The sequence below is a fragment of the Homalodisca vitripennis genome, chromosome 4, assembly GCF_021130785.1.
Source record: "Homalodisca vitripennis isolate AUS2020 chromosome 4, UT_GWSS_2.1, whole genome shotgun sequence".
NCBI classification, from domain to species: domain Eukaryota; kingdom Metazoa; phylum Arthropoda; class Insecta; order Hemiptera; family Cicadellidae; genus Homalodisca; species Homalodisca vitripennis.
The window spans coordinates 105225066-105252621 of record NC_060210.1 but is presented as its reverse complement, the minus strand read 5'-3'; the positions used below and the strand labels follow the sequence as shown (position 1 = coordinate 105252621).

The 27556-nt window shown below is 31.5% G+C and overlaps 2 protein-coding genes across 2 annotated transcripts in view; both read left to right on the top strand.

Annotated features, from left to right (window-relative positions):
• The first annotated feature begins 5066 nt into the window (after positions 1 to 5066).
• The window catches only part of LOC124359885 (oocyte zinc finger protein XlCOF6-like), a 66668-nt gene continuing 44178 nt past the window's right edge, over positions 5067 to 27556 (top strand). Inside the window, exon 1 of the mRNA XM_046812999.1 lies at positions 5067 to 5106. The gene's annotated coding sequence lies outside the window, so the exon portion shown is untranslated. The remainder of the gene's footprint in view (positions 5107 to 27556) is intronic.
• Positions 13526 to 24344, top strand: LOC124359883 (uncharacterized PE-PGRS family protein PE_PGRS24-like). The gene is made up of 2 exons (XM_046812997.1): positions 13526 to 13638; positions 21316 to 24344. The coding sequence occupies exons 1-2, from the start codon at positions 13588 to 13590 to the stop codon at positions 23815 to 23817; spliced, it is 2553 nt and encodes an 850-aa protein (XP_046668953.1). The 5' UTR covers positions 13526 to 13587; the 3' UTR covers positions 23818 to 24344.

Here is a 27556-nt window from a genome sequence, read left to right as displayed (position 1 = left end):
CTAAAGGGTAATTTATTTTCTGCACCCAGCGAATTGAACCAATCGCTATAAACCCATATTCGACTAATTATCGACCAATAGTGTGTATTAGCAAACTAGTGGTTCATTTATCAAATCTCTCTAGGTAGCACTGGAGCCTGCGTGTCACACTATATGTAATACATATTCTCTACATTCGAACGATAGCGCCTTTTTAAAACCGTGAAGATGTGCGTGTCGGCCCGTCTCCCAGCTGTGCGGTAACTCTTGATAGAAAGGTCTTAAAGACTTTAGACTTACTCCTGGGTGTGTAGGTTTCTCTTGGTCCATTTCAGAACCCTATTGATTTTATGAGTCTGTCTGTCCATCTGCCTATATTACAAATTGATAGACAATTTCACAGTCACTTGAAACTTAGTACTTAGGTTTCTCTTCGTCCAAGGAAGAAATGTATTGGTTTTAGGCCAAAATGTCAAGGGCGGTCCAGTCAGTTTGTCAGATACCTCTATTGTTATGATATGTCAGGTATTTCAAGACAGTTGTATTGGTTTAGTTCTATAGAGTATTTGCTGAATGTTAGTGAATAACATTCCGCATTTACATTTTTCCGCATGTCTGGAAAAATTCCATTTCTGCCTTGTTTGTCTGACCGCATGATATCTCAAGAATGAGCCTACCTACAGACTTGAAATTTTCCCTGAAGCTTCATTTCTGTTACGCAACACAAAGGTTTGTAATGGTGTCTATCACTCCATGGAAATTGGCTGAGCATTAGTGAACATTTTTACATTGGTCTTTTGTGTAAACATGATGGCAATTAGAAAATCATAGAACGAACAAATTAGTAAGCTACCTGAGAACAGTAATTTTACATTCTAACAAGCTGATTTTAACACGAGTAATGAGGTTACTTTGGCGGGTTGGTTGGTAAAACTTTCGCTTGACAGGTATTTATATACTCCAATATATCGATTTCTTTGTATATAGACAAGATAGTGTTTGATGATAGTTATGTCCTTCTAGGGCATTTATCTGAACTGTAGCGGAGTCTTTAAGTTAAAATGGTATCTCTAGAATGAATCGAACTATAAAATTGATATTTTGAATATCTTTCTACCACTAAGTGTTCTGGCAAAGATTCTCTTCCGTCAGTCAGTATGACTATTTGTCTTTGTGTATGTTTTTATCTAAAAAAGAAACAGAGCTATTGACTTGAAATTTTCCCCATGTACCATCATTTCCACATACGCCACGTCGTGTTTGACGATGGACACGTTCTTCAATGGGAATTAGATGAGCTTTCGAGAAGCCTATCTGTTCGCAAAATATTTCGAGGAAGATTTCATCTGTAGGCTTTAAAGTTTGTTTAGATGAGTTTGTTGATTGTGCATGGGTTTTTATGAACGGCATTTGCTTATTTATTTGAAATTGTACAAAACTGTACAAAATTTCCAATTACATAATTGTAGTTTACTAAACAAGTCAATAATTTAGCAAGCAATCATAAAGTTTGAGTGATTGAAGCCATTTGAGTCCCAGCGAAAGAAATAGGCCTACTTTTTGTAATTCATTCTTTATTGAAATTAAATTAGACTATTGCCGAGTATACACATTTAATCGTACCGCTCTTTTGTTTAAGTTTCACCTACAACTTCCAATTTTCTAACTGAGCAGAACAAAGACGTTTGTGTTTTACTGAAATAAAATATTTGACATGATGTGTTTTAAAAATTATAATCTAATAAACACCACATCAAACATACTAGGTTTTGTATTTTATGCCATTGCTACATAATGTAAATTGATTTCAATTTAATTGTTATACAGTAAAAACTGGAATTGATTAATAAAAAAGACCATTTAAAATGTAACCAACAACTGTTGTTCACACATTTCAAACTTCATAATGTACAAAATCAAAAACTGTTTTTGATGTAGATGAATACAGAAATACACATATAAAACATTAGTATTATTTGTGGAACAGCAATACGTTAGTAGTTGAAGTCATACATGTTTGATTTTGACAACTCTATAACAGTTATCGCTCAATAATTGTTATAGAATAAATGGATTTCGTCTCACCACTATGTGGCTAGAGTTAGTACGGCCATCCCGTTTAAATGTTTCATCTATATAATCAAAGATTTTTCGTATATAGTGAAGGATATTACTTATCTTTGAATAGTAAAATGAAGAATCTTACTCGGAGACATTGTTATTGGTAAAATATTGATAGTAATATTAAACGTACAGGATAGGCAGCATAAGGTCGTGCATCATATTGTGGGACCAGCCAGACGAGAACTGGCAGTGCATTCATATGGACTATGAATGCAGGTCCATACGTAAGACTTATAAGTCTTTTATGATTAGTTTAGTCGTATAACGATATTGTTAGTTTTTCATTTTTTCTGCGTTAGACCATAAAGTAATTGTATGTTTTTAAACTTTAATATTTATTCATTAGCATTTACTACATTCTGCTCTTATTTTACAACCGTAAACGCATAGTTTCTATATAATTTAATTCGGCCTTCAACATAAAGAGAGTTGTAGTATTTAGAACGAAATTCATACGTTATATTGTTTTAAGTACATTTTGCACTAATTTATGAAGACATTTGAGTCTGTGCTATATTCAACAATAATTGTACTGTTTTTGATCTTATCATTGTGTTTGTGAATATAATATAAATATCTATATATTGTCTGGCTGTTGTGCAAAGTTGTGACAACTCCCATAATGTTTACAACTACTACAAGCTGTCTTACTCAACGCCTCAGTTATAACTATTGGAAATAACAGTTTAACCTTACCCTGCCATAAGCTTTGACCGTTATGTGAAAGCGACTGACAATTCTTACGACAAGCTGCGCATGCAGCTACCCTTGATTACATATACGAAGACATAATTTGATATATACCTTTGTGTAATCATGGTAACTACTCAGCAAAAGCCGTTATCTATAACTGTTATCGCAGGTAAACAATTTTTAATAATGGTTATATAATTCTGGCTTTTTTTTACTCTTCACAGGGTTGTTACACCCATCCCTATTGACCATTGTTCTAGTACGAGTTTGGCGTTCTACCCAGAAGAGGACCACAGACTGCTGTTGACTACTGATTCCGTCATACTATGTAATACCTTAGTAATATGTAACAATTAACACTCTTCGTCAAATTGTTGTCTTGTTATTGAAGTTTGTCTTTTAGAAGATAGACAGTATTACACTCTTGTGGCATTAACATTCATAAACTATTATTCCAAGTTAGCATTTGCTGTAAACAACAAGGCTTGTGCATCTAATAGTACATCACTTAATCCTTCTATCGGTTAACTTGAAAATTATTACAGAGTAAATTTGTCAATAAATTATGATGTTTAATTAAAGCTATGAATATATTCCTTTAAATAAATATATGTCAAACTAATTGTTGTAAGAAAACAAAGCTCAGTTTCACCATCAGCGTTTTTTTATTGTATTTAGACCTATTAAAGAGAAAATAATTTCTTTCAATAGTTCGCTTTTTATTGTAGGCTTATAAACTGGCGTGCATTTTGTTATATACTTGGTAATATCTTAAACTCATGAATGTTAACATATCTTTGTTTATATAGAATATATAAGAGAAAAAGAGTAATGTCTAAAATCTGCTGAAGTGATGAGCTCATCCGTGAAAACTTCCTAAATTGGGAAAAGTCATGAAATATGTTCACAAAAATATACACTAAAATATAATATGCAAAATATGTACTGTAAGATTACATATCCAATGTTAGTTTCTGTACCGTGCTAAATTAGCTAAGATAACACAAACCAAGTAATATTTCTTGTGTAATTGATTTTAGTCCTAAATATATGTTAATTTTTTACTTCGATAATTTTATAAAATAAAAATAATCTAACATTAGCCAGTAGTTTATTTTCACATTTGAATGTATGCCAATTAACTTCTAAAGTTATAAAAGAAGTATTCTTCCATTCACATACAAATACTAGACTTCTGTATTTGGGGAGAGGCAATATACTGTCACCTACAGGTGACAAAAACATAATATAAAATTGTTTTTATTTTGACTAAGTTTTTTGTGCTTAACTGGTATCAAGCATAATTTAACATAATTTTGTAACAAAATAAAGAAAAGTTAATTTTCTAGGTACCTACGGTATGGATCAATCAAGGTTCTTAATAAATAGGTATTAAGAAGTTAAACTTAAGTCTTATGTAGGATTAAAGAATAGATGTTATTTTTAAACAGAGAAAACTGTACTTTTTAACTCTTGGCTGAAAGTTCAGTAAAAAATACTTAATTTTATGAAACTAACTTGATTTATTTAAGTTGCAAACATTAAAAATATTTTAGTACCAGTATCCAGTATTAACCCTGAAGTTTGTTTCAAAGGTTCTTTGAATTAATACTTCTCTACTCAAAAGAATAAAACATAATATATAAAAATTAATTTTACAACAAATGAAACGGGTTCAAGTATTAAAAAAGCATACATTAGTATAAAACAATGTTCAATGTAGCCTCCATTTTTCAAACTAGGTACATGGGCCCAGGCGATTTTTCATTGATTTCTTACCTGCCCAAAGAATGGTATATTCTTCAGCTATCATTTTAATGATCTTTTGATATTCCTCTAATATGTTTGATTGGAAAAACAATCAAACATATTAAACCTTTGGCAGTTATTGGACATAAAAAAATTTACATACATATATGAACACACAACGTGGGGATCGGTCGGTGTACACCTCAAGATGCGGTTGGTAGCCTACTCTACAGCTACACATGATTATTCTTGGAACTGTCAAAATAAAAATAGAAAAAAGTTGATAATTTGTTTTGGTATTCATTAATCTGTCTATCGTATCTAAATTCTATGGTGATGATACGGACTATTTAGGGTTATCAAAATGTAATCAAGCTTTTATAGTTCTACCTATTTTACGGGAAATAAAGTGTGGCTTTTGGTATTCAGTAATTTAAAATTATGAATTTCCCATCAATGTGTCGACTATGTTTAATTCCTAATCAGATGAATCAAACAGTTGAAATATTTGATGACTCCAATGAAATACCGGAGAAGATTTTGGAACTTACTAATATTCATGTAAGTAAAATAAACCAGTTACTATATTCCTAAAGACATATTTATATATGTAATACAGTTTCATGAGATGACTGGTGTCCTTTTAACTATTAGGAATGTAGGCTAGGAATGTAAACATTTTATAAATAAAAATGTAAACATTAGGTTCAAATTTGGAGTACTGCTATCATTCAATTACAAAGTGTGTCCTCCTCCGTAGACTAATGGTTATAGTCTCGGCTCTCTAACTGAGAGATCACTGGTTCAAATCCCTGGGAGGTCCAATCATGTACTTGACAATAAAAACCAGTGAACATCAAAGCCGGCATAGCTAAGACGCTGAGGCTTAAATGAGGAAAAAATTACAAAATGAGCAGCAACACTAATAGGCTAATATATATATATATATATATATATATATGGTATCAATTTACAAAATCGTGACCATGGAAAGGTATGTTAATTTTTTTTTTCCTGAAAACTACAATTTTTCCTGAAAACAATAGTGAAGAAAAAATTCGTCGGCAACGAAAATCAAAGGAGTTACAATTTTTTTGAAATCCTCTGAAAACTCTGTTTTTGACAGTACCTCTGGCAATTTTACTGAAATGATGACGTTAATCCTGTCAACGATGCCTGCCCGCTGCGCAGTGCTTCGCACTGCTTGCTCTTTTAGAAAAAAAAATTAACTCGAGCTTGCAAAAGTCGAATCCCAGATCACGTGATGCCCCTGATCCTTAACCCTCCAAGTGTTGTTCGACAAAATTTTGTCGGTTATTTACCATCCTTAATGCAATAATGGCCGAAAGGCATCAATATAATACAATGATATACTTTCCCCCCAGTTTATATGCACCTGTGATAATAATACTTGGCTATAAATGCCCAACCCATGAAAAAAAGTCCATTTTTCATGGTCACGGTATTGTAAATAAATACCTATATATATATATATATATATATATATATATATATATATATAATAACACATTACCAAAGGACAGTGTAGTGTTGTGTGATGACGCTCTGAACTCCTTTGTAGCCAAACTGTTATAAGCAGACTAGTAACTAAAATATTAACTGGGTTTAGCAGTATTTCTCTTCATTTAGGCCTGAGCCTGGTTGAAACAACTGGGCTATTGGAGCATCTTGCATCTAAAATCATTGCAGTTCATTCACAAGAAAGCTGAGCAGTTGAGCTATTATGAACAGAAGTCAAAGGCTGTAACAAGTACTGAATATAGGCCTATTACAGCACGACCTATGCTCTATTTCTGTTCTGAAACTGGCACATTAGTCTCATGTGATAAGTTAGGCATAATTATATGGCAGAACATTTTTTATATTACTTAGCTGGTAAAGTTTGAAAAGGTACTTTGGCACAATCCAGAGGACACTATTTTTGGAGGAGTTTGGTTGCAGTATAATAATAAGCGGCCACTAACAAAATTGGATGATGATTATCAAATGAGTAGAATCATCGATATTCACGACCATCCAAAGGACTGAAAGCAAAATATCTGACTAAATAACGTAATAAATTTCAAAGAACAATATGGTTTTACTAGTTTTCAATCATAGAAATGAATATATAAATATTAATATAATTTACAAATTAAAATATAATATATAATTAAAAAAAAACATTTACTTACCTTATGTATTTTCAAGGATTTACGTGACAGCCTGTGAAACAAAAGAGACACGTATGTCACTGTTGTTGCTGCCATTAGTCAACAACAAAATACATTATTTTAATTTTGAATATATTTCCAAACACGTTTTTACTTTGAACAAATTTTGAACGATGATGTTGAATTGAATTAAGTTTTAGGCTTTAAAAATTTAAATATTGAGAAGCTATATTTTTTATGTAAAAGAAATGAATTTGTTTTTTAAACTAATAAAATAACTAAACTGTATTAAAGTACCATCAAGCTGTGTAGAACTAGCTATTACTTCACAGGGCAGACATGTTTGATGGCATTTAAAAAATGTTCAATGGTTCACCACCAGTTCCTTTTCTTGCAGTTATTTAAAACAATCCTCAGTGTTTATAAAAGCCAATATATAATTTAAGCCATTATCTGTATATTCATAGCCATTGTTCCTGTTGTCACTAGCTGTCTGCTACATAAATGAAATAACAACAACTGGTAATGACGTCACTAGTCTAAATAACGAAAGCTGGCAATGATTAATTATGAATATCTATAGGACTAGGTCAAATGTCGTATTCTATAGTATCAATATTTAAAATAGAAAATCATCATCTGTTTGTGTTGGTGGCTGCTTATTATACTATAGCCAGAAGTTTTTTTTACCAAGCACCTAATAACCTACATTATTACAAAGAACAGACTTTATTTAATTACTTACTGTGAAAATTATATGATGATTGGTTCTTGGTTTCTGCCTCTTAAAAGGAAGAGATGCAGGCAAGAAACAGGCCACTCCCTATATAATATTTGTTATTTGGTTATTATTATATAAGTAGGTTTAGATTAGATTATTATAAATTTGTTATTACTAGTACCAACATTAAAGATAACCTTTAATCCTCCATCTGTTAGAAGACTAGTTACTAGTCGCTAAAACATTTTTCTCCAACGTTGAACAACTATTCAATAGTCGATTTTGCAGTCATCTGTTTAATCAAACTATTGCTATCGAAAATCAAACTTAAGTAGGATAAATATTATACCAAATTCACTGGGATGTTTCACAGATTAATTTGATATATAGTTTATTGAATAAATGATATGTAATAAGTATGCACAGAAATTATAAAGTTGCAATACAAATGTTGGTTTGCTGTTTGGTTGCGCACTTCGAGAGAAAACGGAAATAAACAGGACTTTTTCCCTATACTTTTGCAGTGGGAAATTTCGTTTAAGAATGAGTTTGACTACATCACTGCATTCAGAATTTCTTTCTCAACAAGATCATTTGCTTTAAACATCTTCGTTAATATATGTTGCAAAGAAAGGCTTTTGACGCAAGAATTGTTTGCAACATTTCTGTAATGTGAGACGACTAGTTTCACTAGTATTTTGTTGTGTATCATAATATTATTAGAGTTGTGTTAGTATCAAACGAAATCAAACTTTTCCATATGAAATTTGACATCAAGTGGGTATAGATATCTTCAAATAATAAGTATATATATATATATATATATACGTATATATATATATATATATATATATATATATATATATATATATATATATATATACGTGTGTTCAGGTGATTTTTCATTGATTTCTTACCTGTCCAAAGAATCCTTGAGCAGCTTATAATTTTCATGATATTTTGATAATCCTCTAATAGTTTTGCTTGAAAGAAGAGTATTTTATGGTTTTAAATTACCGCTAAGGTGAAAAATCTGGTGATATGTTGAACATTAAGTTAGCCCCACCTAATATTTGGAAAACTGTAATGCAGGTGTTCCTTAACATGAATACTCACTTGTGCTTGTACCTGCCTCATGACGCATAAACTACATGATTTTATAGAACGAAAGAGATACATCATCATACAAGGTAGGGAGGTGTTTTAAAAGTTAAGTTGGACTATTCCATTAGCCTGATAGGAAAAATTAACCTAATTATATAATCTCCAAAAATGTCAGCAGACCCAAGTGATCTCTGAAAATTGACATTTTAGATTCTGTGTAATGGCATGAGTATTCTTGTTTGTCCAAATGTGTTAGTTATAGACCTATCATTAAAGCTGTTTTTGTAAAGTATTTTTGTAAAATGTGTAGTGTTGTTACATAAAACTCTTGAGAAAAAGTTTGAATCAATACATTTTTGTCAAAACTGTTAACCAAATAACAATACAAGGAAATAACCATGTTGCAATAGAGACTGGACTTACGGGATATAGTAGAGGTGTAATAGTTGCTTGCTTCGTTTTCCCTTCAGTAATGGATTGGTTGAAATTCAACCACAGTGCTAGCTCTCTCTCTCTCTCTCAGCAGTTCTATGGCCCAGGGTGTGACATCATTAATGTTCTATTTAGGTCTGTAAGTATCTGTTTTTCAGAGATATTAATTATTGCTAAACCTTTTTACATTCACATGATTAGAAAAATTCTCTTGGTACAACTGTTTAGCAACTGCAAAACTGTTGCAGCGTGCTAGCCCATACATTAAATGCATGTCAGTTACTTCAGAGTATGAATAAACATGAATATCACCTACCATATTCAATAATAAATAAGAAATAAAGATGAAATAGCAAAGATATTAAAGTGTTGAAAAAATGAATTTTATTTGGTTAATAGTATTATAATATTTACAACAAATATAATTTTCTTAGTTTATAATTATATCTATATTTTTATATTATGATATTTTTACAAAAGTGAATTAGCTGTTTTAGATAGCACTAATTCATTGCTAGCTAATTTACATGATTGAAGCCAACAGTGAAAGTGAAAATGTGAAAGTTTATTTGAGACTTTGGTGTTTATTTACGAGGTATATTAAAAAATGTACATTAATTTTTAAGTTTTATAGGTTTGAAGAGTCTGGTTGTCAGTATTAGTTTTTGTTATGTTGTTACTCATGCTCCTGAAATATATAAATTTCAAGCTCTGTTCATTGTTAATTGTTCAGTGGCAGCTGCTAAGGTTAGATGTGTTTTATAAACTCAGTGAAAGGGATCAAAGAATCTGTATAAAATTTTGTGTGAATAATTAAATAAAGTGTAATAAAATGTGGGGAATGTTAACAAAGGCTTATGGTGAGTCTGTTACGAGTTAAACAAAGGTTTACGAGTGGTATAAACGTTTCAAAGATGGTTGTGAAGACATTGAAGATGATGAATGCTCCGGACGCTCCAGCACATCAACAACAGATGAAAACAAGACAAACCCGAAAAAAATGGTTATAAATGATTGCCGTATTACGATCAGAGAAGTCACTGATGATGTTGGAAAATCAGTTGGCTCATGCCATGAAATGTTTTTAAATGTTTTGGGTATGTAACATGTGGAAGCAAAATTTCTTTCAAAATTGTTGAATGGCGGCGATTGAAAGGTACTCAGGAGTCACTAGATGAAGTCAACAATGACGTAGAATTACTACGTATTATAACAGGTGATAAAACATGGATTTACAGATATGACGTTGAAACTAAGGCTCAATCATCCCAGTGGAGGTATCCTACATCTCCAAGACTGAAAAAGGCTTGACAAGTCTAATGAAACGTGAAGGTTATACTCATTATTTTCTTCGATTTTAATGGTATAATACATAATCAATTCTTGCTATAAGGTCAAAAAGTCAATAAGGAGTAGTACTCACAAGTTTTAACACCATTCACGTGCAACAATTCGAAAAATGCCTGGATTTGTGGTAAAAGAATTCATGGCTTTTGCTCCATGGCAATGCACCTGATCACACTTCATTGTTTGTTCTTGAATTTTTGGCCAAAATAATACTCCACCCTCCATATTCTCCAGAAATGTCTCCGTGTGATTTTTTATTTCAAAAAGTATAAAGAGAACCTTAAAGGGCCTTTGTTTTAAGCATAGATAATATTAAAAGTGCATCACTGAAAGAACTAAAGGCTATCTCAAAAATCGAGTTTTAGAAGTATTTGGAGGATTGAAGAAGTGCTGGCATAAGTTTATAATATCTAAGGGGACTATTTTGAAGGGGACAGCATTAATGTAGAGGAATATATAATTTAAAAAAAGAAGATTTCTCTATTACTATTTGAACATACTTTGTATATCTGATATTTCAAATTAATTATTTTTAAGCAAATATTTTCAAAATACAATTTTATCATGGCTATTAAGTTTTTAATATTATTTTTATCTCACGAATATTAATAACAGTAGTAATTTTTTAAATTACAATAAGTAGACTCAAGGAGTTGTGTTGTCCATAGAATCCAGGAGTTCTTAAATAGTGTTTTACAGGATTCCTTAGCAGGAATTCTTGAAGCAAACTCTTCATTCTGTTTCCAGTCAGGTTATGGACAAAGAAAAGAGAGCTTTCAGCTTTTGGCCTATGTGTGATGGCTTTTTCTCATACAGGGCTGTTCTATGTTTGAATTGGATGAATCTGGAGGCATGGTGTGTGGGGTAGTTATTAAGGTCTATGTGATTCTGCAGGTTTAATGAATGATTAAACTGTCTAGACGAATACTTCCCTATTATTGATAGCTTATAAAATATCACAAAAATAAATAATACACACTTAAATTCAGGATAAAAAATGAAATGTTTTATTGTTATTTAAAAATTGTTCTTAGATTATTCATTTTAAATCTATGCCAAACGATTTCAACACCATTTTGAAATTTTTCAATTAAAATTTGATAATTTTTCAAGTTGTTAGGTCTTAGTTATAATGATTCCAATTGCCATACCAATTAGTGGTGATGATCTTGATAACTTTAAAAATCACATGTAACATTTAATTTTAATACCCCACTTTTTAAGTTTTTAAATGTACAATTTTCTCATTAATTTAATTTAGTTTTTTTATATCACAGTTTCAACAGCTTTATATTTTTTTTAAATCCAAGACTGAATTAAATGTAGAAAGAAAAGTAATTGATTTAATTTCATACCTATCTAGACCATACTAATAAAATATTAAAAACTTTCACATTTCTAAAATTGTTTATTTGTGACCCTGAACATAACATTTTATGACTACAGGGATAAAATATTGACCCCAGGAATAGAGGGCACCCAAACCAAAGCATTTATTGCCTTCTTAGGGAGAGAGGGTACAATTTAAAAGTTGCCTATATTATTACAACAACCTAATCACTAAAAAACTATCCTGAAATGAAGAATTGTCATTACAGACTATGTACAGCATCAGTGTTCTCAAATATTTAATCTGTAGCATGTATGGGAGCATCCATTTAGTCAGTCAGTTAGTCAATAAACACTACAGCTGTATTAAAGTGAATGGTAACGTATAATTTAGATCATTGTGGAATAATGTTTAGATTATCCAGGTTTGTTACTCTCTACAGTATAATGTGTGAATAAATTAGTTTAGGTGTTAATCGGTGCAAGTTTGGCTCTGCTCAGGTACAATTTAAGGTAGTTTTGGTGAAAATTAAGAGGAGAGTGAATGTAAACAAACCATGTAGACATTTGTAAGTAACGCCTGTATGTATTGATATAAACGTGTGATATTAATTCCTTTCGATAAAACATAATACTCATTATAATATTGTAATGTGTTAAACAAAGATGTAGTATATATACAAATCGTCACATTATAAATCATGTTTATTTTAAAACTAGAGAATAGTTGCGGCTTTACCCATTGCAGTTCCATCTGCAGGAACCTTTACGTTGATGTCAGATTGTATCCAGACATCGCTAAAATCTTTGATAGTCTTTAGAATAAGTAACCGTTTTAGCACCCTAACTCTTTCCACTGCACAAGACCTGTAATCTCATGGATTTTTGAAATGGATATTATCGAATACTTACATTCATCATTGTAAACAAATGTTCAAAAGTAAATATTTATTTATTTATATTTATACTTTATATATATATATTTTTTTTATTTCTAAGAAATGTAATGTAGATGGGTTTTCTTTTCTTTTTGAAAAAAGTAAACCCAATATGAATGTTGAGTTTAGCTCAATTTCCAAGTACTAATTAGTATTGAAAAGGTACTCTACTCCCTTTGTCTTACTGGATCTCTTCTAATATCAGGACTCCAGATTTCATAATTAATTGAAGTCTGTGACAAGGTCAGATCTCAAAGTCTGCTCTTAGTAGAAGGTAAAATTGAGCTAAACTCAAGATTCGCTTTAAAGACCTAATTCCGAATGAGCAGATGAATTAGATAGTGATTTAAAGGTTATTTACCTGAAAAATATACATTACACCTCAGCTATATTGCTTTATTGCTGTAAATATATGCAACCATACGGTGTTCTATAAAAAACTTTATTTTTAAGAACGCTATATAACTTTCTATAAGTGACACATTTTTATATAATAACATAAGAAATATTTCCTTTCCTGTCCAATTGTTGAGTGTTTGTTTTTTTTTATTATTGAACATTATGTAGGCGTGTATCATTCTCTTGAACATCAACAAACAAAGCTTGTTATGTAGTATTTTTACAAATGATGCATTATTACTTGTATGTAATGTGTATATTCAACCAGTCACTGTAAGAATGAGCGTAGTACTAGTACTGTCTTTTATTATACTGTAGAAATAATATCTGTTTACAATCATTTACTTATTACTTTGTTCTGTCAAAGTGTTAATACATTTACTCTACATGGCTGTTTGTAATGTGTGTCAAACATATCCTGTCAAACATTACCAAAACCATAACTGATCTACAAATTAGACACATCATGTGTTTACATTTTAACAGAGCATTTAGTTATGCATTTTAAAATAGTGACATGGTATGAATAAACAAGTGTTTGGTTTTTGTTATATATAAGGTAGTTGCGTCTTAGGGAAAGTTAATTTTGGATGAAGAAATGCATCAATTGACGCCGAAATTTATTTCCTGTCTCTTCTTTCTTTTGCAGGTAAGTTGGATTTTTAGTAAAGTTAGAGATCTTTTATATTTTAATATAATAATAATAATAGATAAAATTAATTAGATTGTTTGTTGTTTAAGATTATAAGGAAATAAATTTATATTCTTATTTAAAAAACTATTTATTGATATTTCTTTTTTCTTGAACTATGTAGTTGTATGTATTTTGACAAAGAAAAAATACCTAATAATTTAGACACGAAAATAAATGAAATGATTAAAATAATAATCAAATAATAATTACTTATTTAATAATAAATTTGGGTTGAAAACTTTAGTTACAATAAAAATATCTTGCAAGATTAACCTCGTAATGACAGATGATAGTTTTGTACTATCAACAATATTGATCAATATGATCATTTTACATTAACCCTTTCACTGGTGAGTTTTTATCCATCAATTTTTATCACTGTCAGAGTCATAAAAATCTCAGCAAAAAGTTCCACTGAAAATTTTTCTCCTGCCATTTTACACACCATCAATAACTACACATACACTTACACTAACTACACTTATGCATTTTGCACATCCGTAATTACACAAACACCGACGTTTATTTACTCACGGTAAACACATAAAAACGTTTACAAACTACCAGGTCAACCAGCGACATAAAAATAAGGTTACAACATAATTGTATGAGATACTCATATAACAACAGAATTATACAGAATAGAACCAGTGGAGTGTGCTTAGAAAAACTGATTGAACATCGTCATATGGTGACGATAAATTGGAACTGAAATAAATAAACACAAACATAACTGCAATCTAGTGGTATGACGGGAGCTACTTATAACTGTTTCTGATCTATTTCGCTATATCACTAATGTATTCAGGAGAGAGAATATTCATCACGAAACATTATTGTGAAAACTGCTCAGTGCCACAGCGCTCCCCGCATAGCTATCGGGAGTACCGCAGGTGGCACATAGTGCACTCCCAAATTCATTGCAGGAGTACTAGTCTAAGGGTTAAATGTGAGAAACAGGTGAAACAAATAAATAAATCTGTATGTATGACAACAATTATAGCAATCATTTAATTAAAATAAAATATATTTATTTGGTATGTTGAGTTAAAAAAAAAACACTGATAATAGCCTACTTACACTGCAGTCTAATTGATAACTGAAATGGTCTTTCGGTCATATCCAAAAACCTTGGTAATTTGAGTAAAAATTCAATGTTTTAATCAGTATAATTTATAAGAAATTATATTACTAGATATATGGTGTTAACAGTGGAATTTCAGAGAGAACAAATCTCTTCAAAACAATTAGACACTTATCAAAAGTAAACATGATATGATTCAATAGTTTATGAGAGTCGTACTGAAAGTTTTGGAAGACATGCAGATGGTGCATAATGCAATAATGTTATCATTCTTATCTGATTTTCTGAGCACCAGTCAGTACCTGACCGCAATTTTTAGTTGATTAGTGTACTTTTGTCATCTATTCGAAAAGCTCAATATCATGGAGTTATCGAGAGAGCATTTTCAGTAGACATGATTTTTTATGGTTTTAAAGTCAGTTTGTCTCATGAGGAGTGTGTTCAAAATTGTCTTTTGTTCTGAAACACCATCCTGTGCTACTGTTTTTAGGTGGTATTCAGAATTTTGAAGGGGCCATAATTTGCGTCAAGTTGGCGAACACTAGTGAAGGCCACATTCTGCTGTCACTCACAAAAACATTCATCAGGTGCATGCATTCATCAATACCTCTTCCAACCTGCTGCTGAAAGTTATACTATTTTGGCTGAAAATGGCATTAAAATAATGGAGCATCCCCCCTTTCCTCACCCTATCTCAGTATGTGGAACTCCTGATGATTCTTCAATGTAACAAAAAATTCGCACAGTCATAACTTCTTCAAAATTCAAAATTTATGATGAGATTCATAAATATTTTTACTGGATTCTAAAAAATTTAGTGGTTGGGTGCTTTCAGCAAATGAAAAATCATATTTCAAACGTGCTTTGGTCCGAGAGGAGATCACTTTGAACATTCATACATTTGCTAAGTCTAGCACAACAACTCTTCATATATCGCAAACCTTTCAGAGAGACCCTCGTACTACAAAAACAAAATTGATTAGGCTAACATATATATATATATATATAAACATATCTTTGGCTCCTGTCGAAGAAAGGTACAATGCCTTTTATGCTACTTTTTCATTTTTCTTTGGTTTCTCCTTTGACATAAAAACAATTTAAATGCCTGGATTAATTGAGACATAAGGTTAAGAATTTTGATTTAAGATAAACAGCTAAGAAAATACACACAGTATAGATTTGACCAGGGCAGTTCTACAACAAAACAGAGCTCATAAATGAGGAATTGTTGAGGTGAAAAGGTTTACTTTGATAGAAGAATAAGTACAGTATAATGTATTCTCTCCAGATTAATTTAGACTAGAAGTGATTTGGATTAGTGGAAATCTGGATGAACCGGGAATACAGAAAAAAAAATAGATTTCAGATAATAAAAAATTGATTTGTTATAAATATAAAAGTAAAAGATAGTAAATTTGTTATTTTGTATTACAAATAATAATCACAGAGAAAACAAATAAAAGGATATGAGTTTTACTGTTTCATAAAAAAATCTCAGACAGTTTTCTTCAGTACACTTTTCTTTCCTTCAAGTCCACTGGTCTTTGGTACACTTTTGTAGGGATGTATGATCACGCAGACGCTTTGAGGTCATCATTTCCGCTGATGAAGTCTGGCTGTCTGTCAAAATAAATCATTTACAGTTTCTAAATTTACAATGATAAAGCTCTTACCATACTAAAACATTGTTAATTTTTGATTATATTATACACATTATGAATGCCGTGCATGTATTAATGAAACAACAAATCAAACTAGAAATTAAAAAAAATTGTTTCTTGAAACAATTGGACTTCCTCCATTTTATAAGACTGATCTCATTAACCAATAAATAAATAAAGGTCTGGATAAAAGTAGTTGCACTGTAATTCCAATAATGTAGCAGAACTTGGGAGATATAATTAATGAAGAAATGTTAAGAAAAAGTAAGGTATCAGTAAATAGCTCTCAAATTAAGAAAACAGTTTCAAACACAAAGCAAGTTGTTATTCTTTTAAAACAATCATTTCATTGAAGTAGTTAATAACATGTAGAAAATAGTCATTAGTCAATTTTAAGTATTTATTGCATAGGCAAAATAGATTGGTATAGCAAATATCAAAATTTTACCATTTAGGCAACTCATACCTCATCGAACATTCATTTCAACATTCTTTTTGCACCTTTCATCGTTAAGTTTCCCACTTCTATTCGGAATTCATTGTATGGTTTCCCAGTTGTACGCCAGAAACTCATTTACATCATAAAGTAATACATTTGATGCTATACAGCATCCAAACAAGTTTTAAACGCTTTGAACATGATCACATTTTTTAATGAACTGTCAATGAATTGAATTTTATTGAAAACTATAGTACTGACTGTATAATGTATGCAGATGACACTACACTCCTTGTTAAAAATGACTCTACGGAAGAACTATCCACTAACTCACTAACAGCTTTACAAGGAGCTGTTAAGTATAGTGTATCAAATGACCTGGCATTAAATACTGAAAAGACAACACAAGTGCACTTTAGCAAGAAAAAAGGAATACCTGCAGATGTCCCAGATATAACTGTCCTCAACCAAGTCAAATTTCTGGGCTTAACACTTGACAGTGGACTTTCGTGGACTGAACATGTAAACACTATCTCCAACAAGATATGCACTGGAATTTACGTTATGAAACGTATAAAAACAGTTTGTACTCAAGCAGCAGCTAAGGCTGCGTACTATGCGCTTGTTGAGTCTCATATAAGATATGGCCTAATCATCTGGGGTACTTCTAATGGAAATCTGAATAAGATTCTGATACTGCAAAAAAGAGCAATTAGATCCCTTGCCAATCTTGAGCCTCAACAAAGCTGCAGAGAAGCATTCCAAACTCTGGGGATACTCACTGTACCAGCTCTTTATATTTATGAATCTATCATACATGTTTCCCGACTCAATCTGCAAACCCTTGGAGATGTCCACAACTACCCTACCCGCCACGCCTCTAGATATATACTGCCTCAGCATAGAACAGCACTTTTTGAGAAAAAACCATCCTATGCAGGAAGAAAATTTAGAAATCTACTACCGGAGAACTTACAAAGTCTAACTGGAAATGCACTAAAGGAACCACTCAAAAATTTCCTTCTTAAGAAGAGAATCTACAACATAGAAGAGTTCAAGGAAGCTGTATAAACTCTCTCTCTATATGTATATGTATATCTTACTTTATATTCTATTGTAAAACTTGACAAAATTACTGTACTTAATGTTCATGTAATAAAGATATTTGACTTTGACTTTGACTTTGAATACCAAAATCAGGAGTGCAAAAATGCAGGTCAAAGCATTTTAAATTTGAATTAGTTATCATTTTGTACTGGCTTGAGATAGAGACTTCTAAGTTTCATTGTTAATTTTCATTCAAAAATTACGTTTGAAACCATGTGTAACTTGATGGTGATTCATATTTAAAATGTTTAAATTGGGTCCAAAATTTGGTATTTTGGGGGCAGCGGCAATCTTGTAATACTAGTCGAAAAGTGCAGTTTTGCATCTAACAGATGTATACTGAGTTTAGTTTTTCTAGGTGCAGTCGATAGAGTTAATATGGGGTACCTATGCTTTTTATTCACCCTTTATGTGCCACAATATGTCTAACAAAAATTTTAAAATCCTCCACTCAAGTCCATGTTTATAACACAACACAAATCTTGAATGATTACCAAAAATCATAAACTTGATTTTATTTTTAAATAGCTCATATAACATATTTAAAGTTTTTCAACAAGCTTCCATAACATATTCAAAAAGAACAAAGGCTAACAAAGTTCAAATAAACTCTTTAATATTATTTATATAACCTGGCTTTGTATTCTTTTGATAAGTATTTCAATGTGCAATGGTTTTAATTGTATATGTAAATAATATAAAACTGTGTGTAATATAAGTACAACTAATCAGACATATACCGTCTCATAAACAGAAGCAAATGTATTGAAAATAAATATCAAAGAATAGCTACCAGAATATTATCAAACCTATTACATTATAGACTAAAGGTTGATCATACTGGAACTACACAAAGTAAATAGTGGTCTAAAATATGAGTGGTTCCATATAACTGACAAACTTTCTGCATTCAGTATATAATAATACAGTTTTCTCTGAGCCTGTCTTATTCACATCAAAACCAACTAAATCAATAGCACACATCTTATCTGCATTTATGCCTTATTAGATACACAGTAGCTATGCTAAGGAGGCACTAGCTTGCCAGCCAGCATCATTGTGGTATAAAAAAGATATAAACCTTAATAACAATCCTATCAGAAATCGGACATTTGTCACGTAACATTACATAATTGTAGTAGATAAGATCTACAATGAACAGGTGACTCGTCAATATAGTTTAACATATACTTATCCTAAATAAAATTATAAACATAATTAATAATTCATTGATAAATCTATATATATAAAAATGAATGTTTGTATGTTTGTCCTTTATGGAATCGTGAACTATTGGACCGATCATGATGAAAATTTGTACGTATATGTATTTTTCCACGGAGAAGGTTTATAAGCTATGCCCATCCCTTTCCCGATTCAGGATTCCGCCCCACTGGTTACAGAAATACCCATAAGAAATGCATTGCAGCAAACATATGTTAACGTCTTTTCAAATTTTTAATCAGCTGTTCTTTGTAAACATGTATTACACTTATAGTTTTAAAGCATAGAGTAAGCTTAAGAGAAACGACAAATTTTGTTTAAACTGTTTTTGCAATCACTGTTAAACATAGACTTTACTATCCAGATAATACAATTCAAATTTGACGTAAAAATTCACCTTTAACTGCAATATTTATTTAATATAAACCATGCTCATGCTTGATCAGAAGAGTAATGCAGATATCATAATTACTATCTTACGTTGGCTACAAATATAAAGAATGTTATAAAATCAACCTTAGTTGTTTTTTTTGACAGAAGTATGGTTCTCAAAACTCCGTGTGTACATATTCTCTCGATCGAGACAACAAAGCAAGCTCAATCGTGGCATCGGAGATATAACTAATTTAATCTAAAATTTATTATAGTAAAAAAAAAAATTTACTAAGTAATATAAGGACTTCGGTTCTTAAGATTTGCGTGCGAAGCCGTGGGTAACAGCTAGATAGAGGCAGGAATATGGTACATACCTTCATAATACGCCCAAGAGGCTCACGATGGAACGACTATCAATTATCTCAGCAATGTTTAGAATGTGATAGAAAAAGAATAAGTGAATATAGTGTACTGTTTTCAACGGGAAATTGCGTGCGAAGCCGCGGGCAACTTTTGCAAAAAATTATTGAAATGCGCAGCAAAGCGCGCCGGGCCCGCTAGTAATCAATATTAATCGCACAAAAGTGATATATACACATTAAATTCTAATGGTACAGGTACAAGTTATAATTTAATTCATACTACAATTCAATAAAGCTAGATGTAGCTATTCTTATCCTAAAATAAAATAATTTACAAAAAATTAAACACATTTAAAAATAATCAGTGATAAAATAAAATGCAGTGGAAATTTGCATTTTTGAAATGGTTGGAGTGTTAATTTACGAGTATTTAATGAACGTATCATCATTAGAAAATCATTTTCTGAATAATATTCTTTCCCTATTAAGATATTTTTTAATTTTATAGAGAACTTTTCTGGAGCAAAGAGGATAGAGATATTGGAATTTTATTTTAAAATTTTATCCTTTGTAATAAGGGGACATTTCAAATCATTTAGTTCTATGGATTAGGTATGTAAGTCTGTCTCTCTGTCTTGTATTGTAATCATAATCTTTTGTGGTGATATTTTATGGTGGTTAGTTTTTATGGGTATACATTAAGACCTCATATGTATATATATAAAGTGATGGAATGATCAATAAATTTAGCTGTTTAAATATAGACCTACAGGATGATCTAAAATTTAATTTTGTCATAATTCTTAAAGCTCTTTTTTTGCAATTTAAAAATAGAATCTAATCAGATTCAAAGCAGTATTAAGAATGTTCAGGCTTTCTGCAACTTCACACTTTTTTTATGACCCGTATTGGATCAGCCTCTTACAAAAGATATCTCAATAGCATGCTGGTTTCTTTAGCAACCCTATTACACCAAAAATGTTTTAATAATTATTATTGGGAAACAATGAAACTTAGAAGTAAAAGAAAAGTAATAAAACCAATAAAATATTCTTCATGTTAAAAAAACGCACTAAAGTATCAGATAATATTACAAAATATTTACAATTAGAAAATGTTCTTATAAAAACTGTAAACATCCTAATAAAAACCATTTGAATTTTATTTTCAAATCTCTTTGAGATGTAAATAATACACTACGTTTATTTTGTTCAAATCATTACAGCATTGTAATTTTATATATAATATCAGTACTCAGATTATATTATTTAAATGCTATACAGTAAGCAGTCTTTAAAATTCAGCTCTCAAATACTATTATTTAAATGTTACTCCAAATCTCCATAGAAGTATTAAAAATATTTTTCTAAATTCCAGGGTGTTTGGAGCATTCCATTTGAAGTCGGACTGTCATTTGGAGATACCAGTAAAGGAAGATTACAATTTGGGCTGAATGGCACAAATCAAATAGGATCAGAAATCACCAATGGAGTTGATTCAGGGATTCAGCTAATTGGAAATGGAGTAACACTTGGAATTGATGGTGCAACCAAATTAGGCTCAGATATTGCTAATGGCATATTAGGTTCAGGAGTAAAATTTATAGGTGACGGTGTGAAATTAGGAAATGATATTGCATCACAGGCTTCATTAGGATTTGCAAATGGAATTGGATCAGGAATAAAATTAGTTGGTGATGGATTAAAATTGGGAGTTGATGGAGCAACAAATGTAGGTTCAGGAATTGCCAATGGAATAGGTTCAGGAATCAAACTTTTGGGTGATGGACTGAAGTTGGGAGTGGATACTACAACACAAACGTCTTCCGGTATTGCTAATGGTGTTGGTTCTGGTATTAAACTAGTTGGTGATGGATTAAAACTGGGAGTTGATGGAGCAACAAATGCAGGTTCAGGAATTGCCAATGGTATCGGCTCAGGAATTAAACTTTTGGGAGATGGACTGAAGTTGGGACTGGATGGCACAACACAAACAGCTTCTGGAATAGCGAATGGCGTTAGTTCTGGTATTAAGTTAGCTAGTGATGGAGTTAAACTGGGGGTTGATGGTGCAACAAAAGTAGGCTCAGATATCGCCAATGGCATATTAAGTTCAGGAGTAAAATTGATCGGTGATGGTGTGAAATTGGGAAGTGATATTGCATTGCAAGGTTCTTTGGGGCTTGCAAATGGGATCGGTTCTGGAATAAAAGTGTTGGGTGATGGATTGAAGTTAGGACTGGATGGCACATCACAAGTAGCACCTGAAATGGCTAGTGGAGTTGTTTCTGGGATAAAACTAGTAGGTGACGGATTAAAACTGGGAGTTGATGGAACAACAAATGTAGGTTCTGGAATTGCCAATGGAATTGGTTCAGGAATCAAACTTTTGGGTGATGGACTGAAGTTGGGAGTGGATGGCACAACCCAAACAGCTTCCGGAATAGCAAATGGTGTTGGTTCTGGTATTAAACTAGTTGGTGATGGAGTTAAACTGGGAGTTGATGGTGCAACAAATGTAGGTTCAGGAATTGCCAATGGTATCGGCTCAGGAATTAAACTTTTGGGAGATGGACTGAAGTTGGGACTGGATGGCACAACACAAACAGCTTCTGGAATAGCGAATGGCGTTAGTTCTGGTATTAAGTTAGCTAGTGATGGAGTTAAACTGGGGGTTGATGGTGCAACAAAAGTAGGCTCAGATATCGCCAATGGCATATTAAGTTCAGGAGTAAAATTGATCGGTGATGGTGTGAAATTGGGAAGTGATATTGCATTGCAAGGTTCTTTGGGGCTTGCAAATGGGATCGGTTCTGGAATAAAAGTGTTGGGTGATGGATTGAAGTTAGGACTGGATGGCACAACTCAAGTAGCACCTGAAATGGCTAGTGGAGTTGTTTCTGGGATAAAACTTGTTGGTGATGGATTAAAACTGGGAATTGATGGAGCAACAAATGTAGGTTCAGGACTTACCAATGAAATTGGTTCTGGAATCAAACTTTTGGGCGATGGACTGAAGTTGGGAATTGATGGAGCAACAAATGTAGGTTCAGGACTTACCAATGAAATTGGTTCTGGAATCAAACTTTTGGGTGATGGACTGAAGTTGGGAGTGGATACTACAACACAAACGACTTCCGGTATTGCTAATGGTATTGGTTCTGCTATTAAACTGGCTGGTGATGGGATTAAAGTGGGAGTTGATGGAGCAACAAAAGTAGGTTCAGATGTTACTAGTGGGTTAAGCTCAGGGGTAAAACTTGTTGGTGATGGATTGAAATTGGGTGTTGATGGTGTAGCAAAATTAGCTTCAGAAGTTGTTGCTAATGGCATTGACACAGGCGTTAAAGTTGTAGATGGTGGATTGAAATTAGGACTTGATAGTTCATCAAAAATGGGAACTGGGGTAGCTGATGGATTAGTTTCAGGTATTAAAATTATTGGTGATGGTGTGAAATTAGGAAGTGATATTGCAACTTTAGCTTCTTCAGGAGTTGCCAATGGTGTAGGCACTGGAATTAAAATTTTAGGTGATGGACTAAAAGCTGGTATTGATGGTGTGACCCAAGCAACTACAGGGTTATCCAATGGGATCGATTCTGGTATTAATGTGGTAGGTAATGGTGTGAAGGTAGGAGTTGATAGAGCTACTCAGGCCGCAGTAGGCCTTACAAATGGAATAGTTTCTGGACTGAGGTTTCCTTTTCTTCTTGGAAGCAGATTTTCTGGAACTAATGGAGCAAATATTAATCTTGGATCTCAGTCTACTTCAACTTTGGGAAGCAATCTGCAAAGTGGAGTTGCAGGAGGTTTGAGAAGTGCTTTTGCGCCACTTTCTAGATCGTTTCTTGCAGGACGCAGAAACTATAACAATGCCTAACATTTTATTGAATTACTCTTGAAAGTAAATATCTGAAATTGAGTAATAAGCTGAAATCAGAGACTATTTTACACATCTAAGTAGGCTTTATATTGTATAGAATTTATGCCCAATATTTATGCATCTTTAATAATTTAATGTTGATTTATGTATTTCTGATGTATTTTGTATAATTGTAGGTATATTACTTTAGTTGCATTAGATTATGGTTAGAAATTGTTGTTCCAACCCTCTTACAAACATGACCGTTAATTGTTATAGTTTCGTAATCCACAATATCTATCAGAAGATTGTCTATTATTAGTATAATATGGTAATATCTTTGTTGATATTATTTGTCTTTAATGTAAACAATAAAATATTATTTATAAAATGTCTATTTTAGAGTATGTCAAAATTGTATTTTTTACGCTGTAGATGTGTTACCTTTTTTTCTTTAGTTTCTACACTAATAGAAAATTATACAATAAATTTGCTATACAAATCTTACAATGTAATTGTCTTAAAAATAAACTAAATTACTGTAATTTTGGTGTATTTTTTTCTTGTACCAGGCTACAGAGAACCCTCAAAAAGCTACTATTAGGCTGTGTGATGTGTTTAAACCACTTTAAAGTACTATTATTTACAGTATAGTACAGTATGTTTGTTTTAGTATAAATACAGCTATATAGTTTATTCAATAAATTGGTTTGCTTATAAATTCTTACAAATGATTAATCTCTTCCCTGACAAAACCAGAAGTACTAAAAAGTTGTAGTAATAACAATCAGCTGATTAAGTTAGTTGTTGGTGTGCATTACTTCATTCTATTTGTCAGGCTTACTGTGGCGTATTTGTTTTCCTTTTTTTATATTATAATTTGTTTTGTGTATATTTTGTATTGTCAAAACATTTATCTTTTGTTTGCTCACATTAGTAACTAAGATGGTTTGAAAGTAGTTTATTTTATCTTAGACATTCTATGTTTTTTCTGTTTTAGCCATTAGGACATGGTTGTACAGTTTTAGAAATTACACCTCAAGCATTTAAATTTTAAGCACCATAACTTTTATAAAAGGGTATCAATTTTAACACAAAGTAATTGGTATTGCAAACCTTTTTATGTGCAGTATGTTTTTTATGAAACGTTTGATATATAATACATAATGTCTAAAAACATTGTTATACTAAAAGTAACATTTAAGGGAGCCAACTAATATGTTTGAAAAGTGACCAACACTTTAACATGGCTTAATTACCACTTGGAGGATTAAACCAAACAATTCTAGAAAATAACTTCATAACATGAGTTGGTACATTACAGCAAAATGTAAACAAACAGTTTATATTTTTAGATGATTATACACACTCTTTTCCTTCTATTTCTTTTGTTTTCTTTTTCATATCTCCACAATACTATTTACGATGTAATATACTCGGTTTTTTCACCATTCACCGATTTGCTTAATATTCTTAATTTTGTAATTAGTTTTATTATTGCTAAAAAATACAAGTTTTCTAGGATAAATACCCACATCTATTAATTTCTATGGATTAAAAACTTTAACTCAAAATTAAGGGAAATTCCTCACTGCTAGGTTTTGAGATATATGTAGTATTACAGTAGTTTGTATTAGAATAAAGGATTTTGTTAAGAATACTAACAATCCTTGAATCAAAATTTACCATGCAAATGTAATTTCTCTAGAAAATAAATTCTCTTTGTTTCATATAATATGAGTTTATAAAAATGCAACATTGTAATATTATTGATTAGACAGCAAATGTTTTTGAATATTTTTATTAGAAAAGTGTTTGAAACCACTGATATAGACCAACTATCTGTTACATTCTAAGTTCATTAAATTACCTATATTATATTCAGCATTAAAAAGAAATTATTTTCATAAATGTATTTCCTATTATTTACATATATACTAACCTAACAGTCTGTGGTATTAAACCAAAATTAAATAATAATACAATAACACATTAAGAAATGCCACAATCTGCAAACAAAGATGTCTACAGTAAACAAGGGATTTGTTCTACAAAGCCACACTGCCATTGTTGTATGCCAGTTTACCTAGATCTGTGAATGTGTAAACTCCTATTTTTATAAAAATATGAAAAACTACTTCAAGCTCAGCTAATTCCAACAAACCCACCACACTTAAAAATATCCCTACGAGAGTTATTCTGTTATTAATCATTACTGACCTATATAAATATATAATATCCTTATTAATAATTTAGGTTATTTAAATATTGGTTATAATTTTTTTATGTAAATGTTATATTAGAAAAATAGAGTCCACTATTATTTACACTAATCAAGCAGGTTCTATAAAAGTGTTAAATTACTTTAACATTTATTTTGAGCCTGGTTTAAAATATCTTTTTTTGCCCACCACCAGTGTGTGGGGTGAACCAATACTGCAATTGTAGCAATCTCCTTAAGGTGCTGACACAAAATGTGTATGACATATAAATTAATTGAGCTTAAACAATGAAATGTGTCAAAGTTAAATAAAAGTTATATCCTACAACGTCATATTTTGCACAAATATTAACCCTTTAATAATATTATACAGCAGTCTCTTGGTAATGTGGCAGATATGAGACCAGAGTATTGCTGGATTACTGAAATGTACAAACAAAAAGTGTCATTGAAAATGTCTCACAGCTCATTTAAGTCACTGTTATCAATGATTGTTTTTTTTCTGATATTGCTCCAATAGTTCCATGTTAGGCCACAGGTTTGCCCACGAAGAATCACTTTTTCGGTAAGATTTTCCCAAGCATTGGCAAGTGAGAAAACCACATCTTTCAAGTTAACTTGTTTTAGCGATGTAATCACACTGTCATCTTTCGACCTAACCATGTACAGAAGGCTCACTTTATACTGAATGGCTTATATAACATTTTGGTCCATAGGTTGCAGAATGGGTGTTACATTTGGAGGTAGAAACATAAAACTGTTTTTATGTTCAGATCCTCTTCATGAGGTTGATCAGGGTAGTTGTCTAAAATAAGCAATGCTTTTTAGGGAAGCTTCTGTTTTTGAGGAATTGGTACAAATAGTTGTTCAAACCATTCAATGAACATAGACTTGGTTATCCATCCTTTAGTTTGAGCTTTATAATCAATGGGAAGATTAACATTCTTAATGACCAAGGTTTGTTTGCTTTACCAATTATTAACATATTCATCTTATGCTTACCACTGGTGTTTGAACAGAGCATAAATGTTACTCTTGTTTTTTGCTAGTTTGCGTCCAGGCACACTAGCTTCAGCTTGGTAAATGTAGGTTTTATGAGGTAAAAGCCGCCAAAATAAACTACTCTCATCCGCATTATACACTTGGCCTGGAGTTAAAGCCATTTCTTCAATATCTTTCTTGAAAGGTTTAGCTGTATCAGTATCACAAGATAGTTTTTCACCTATCATAGTTAATAGTCCTATACCGAATCATTTTTTAAATTTGTCCAACCAACCTTCGCGGGCATGGAAGTAATTTTTATTCATGATATTTTTGTAGAAAATGTAGTCTTTTCTTTCAATATTTCTCCTGAAATACTATTTAGTATGTATTTCTGTTGCGTTCTTGTAAAAACCACAAATAAAGACTATCTTCAACCTGAGGTAATTGGCATATCTTCATTGTTTTCTGCAAACTTATCATATTTTAATTTTTTCAAAAGAAATTCTGTGTCTTCTCACTATTCTTTCTCTTGTCATGGATTGTGGTACAACC

Excerpts from the sequence above, each read along its gene's own strand:
- LOC124359883 (XM_046812997.1), top strand. The coding sequence starts at position 13,588 with ATGCATCAATTGACGCCGAAATTTATTTCCTGTCTCTTCTTTCTTTTG. Across the intron at positions 13,639-21,315 it reads GTCTCTTCTTTCTTTTGCAG|GGTGTTTGGAGCATTCCATT; the intron begins GTAAGTTGGATT and ends TCTAAATTCCAG.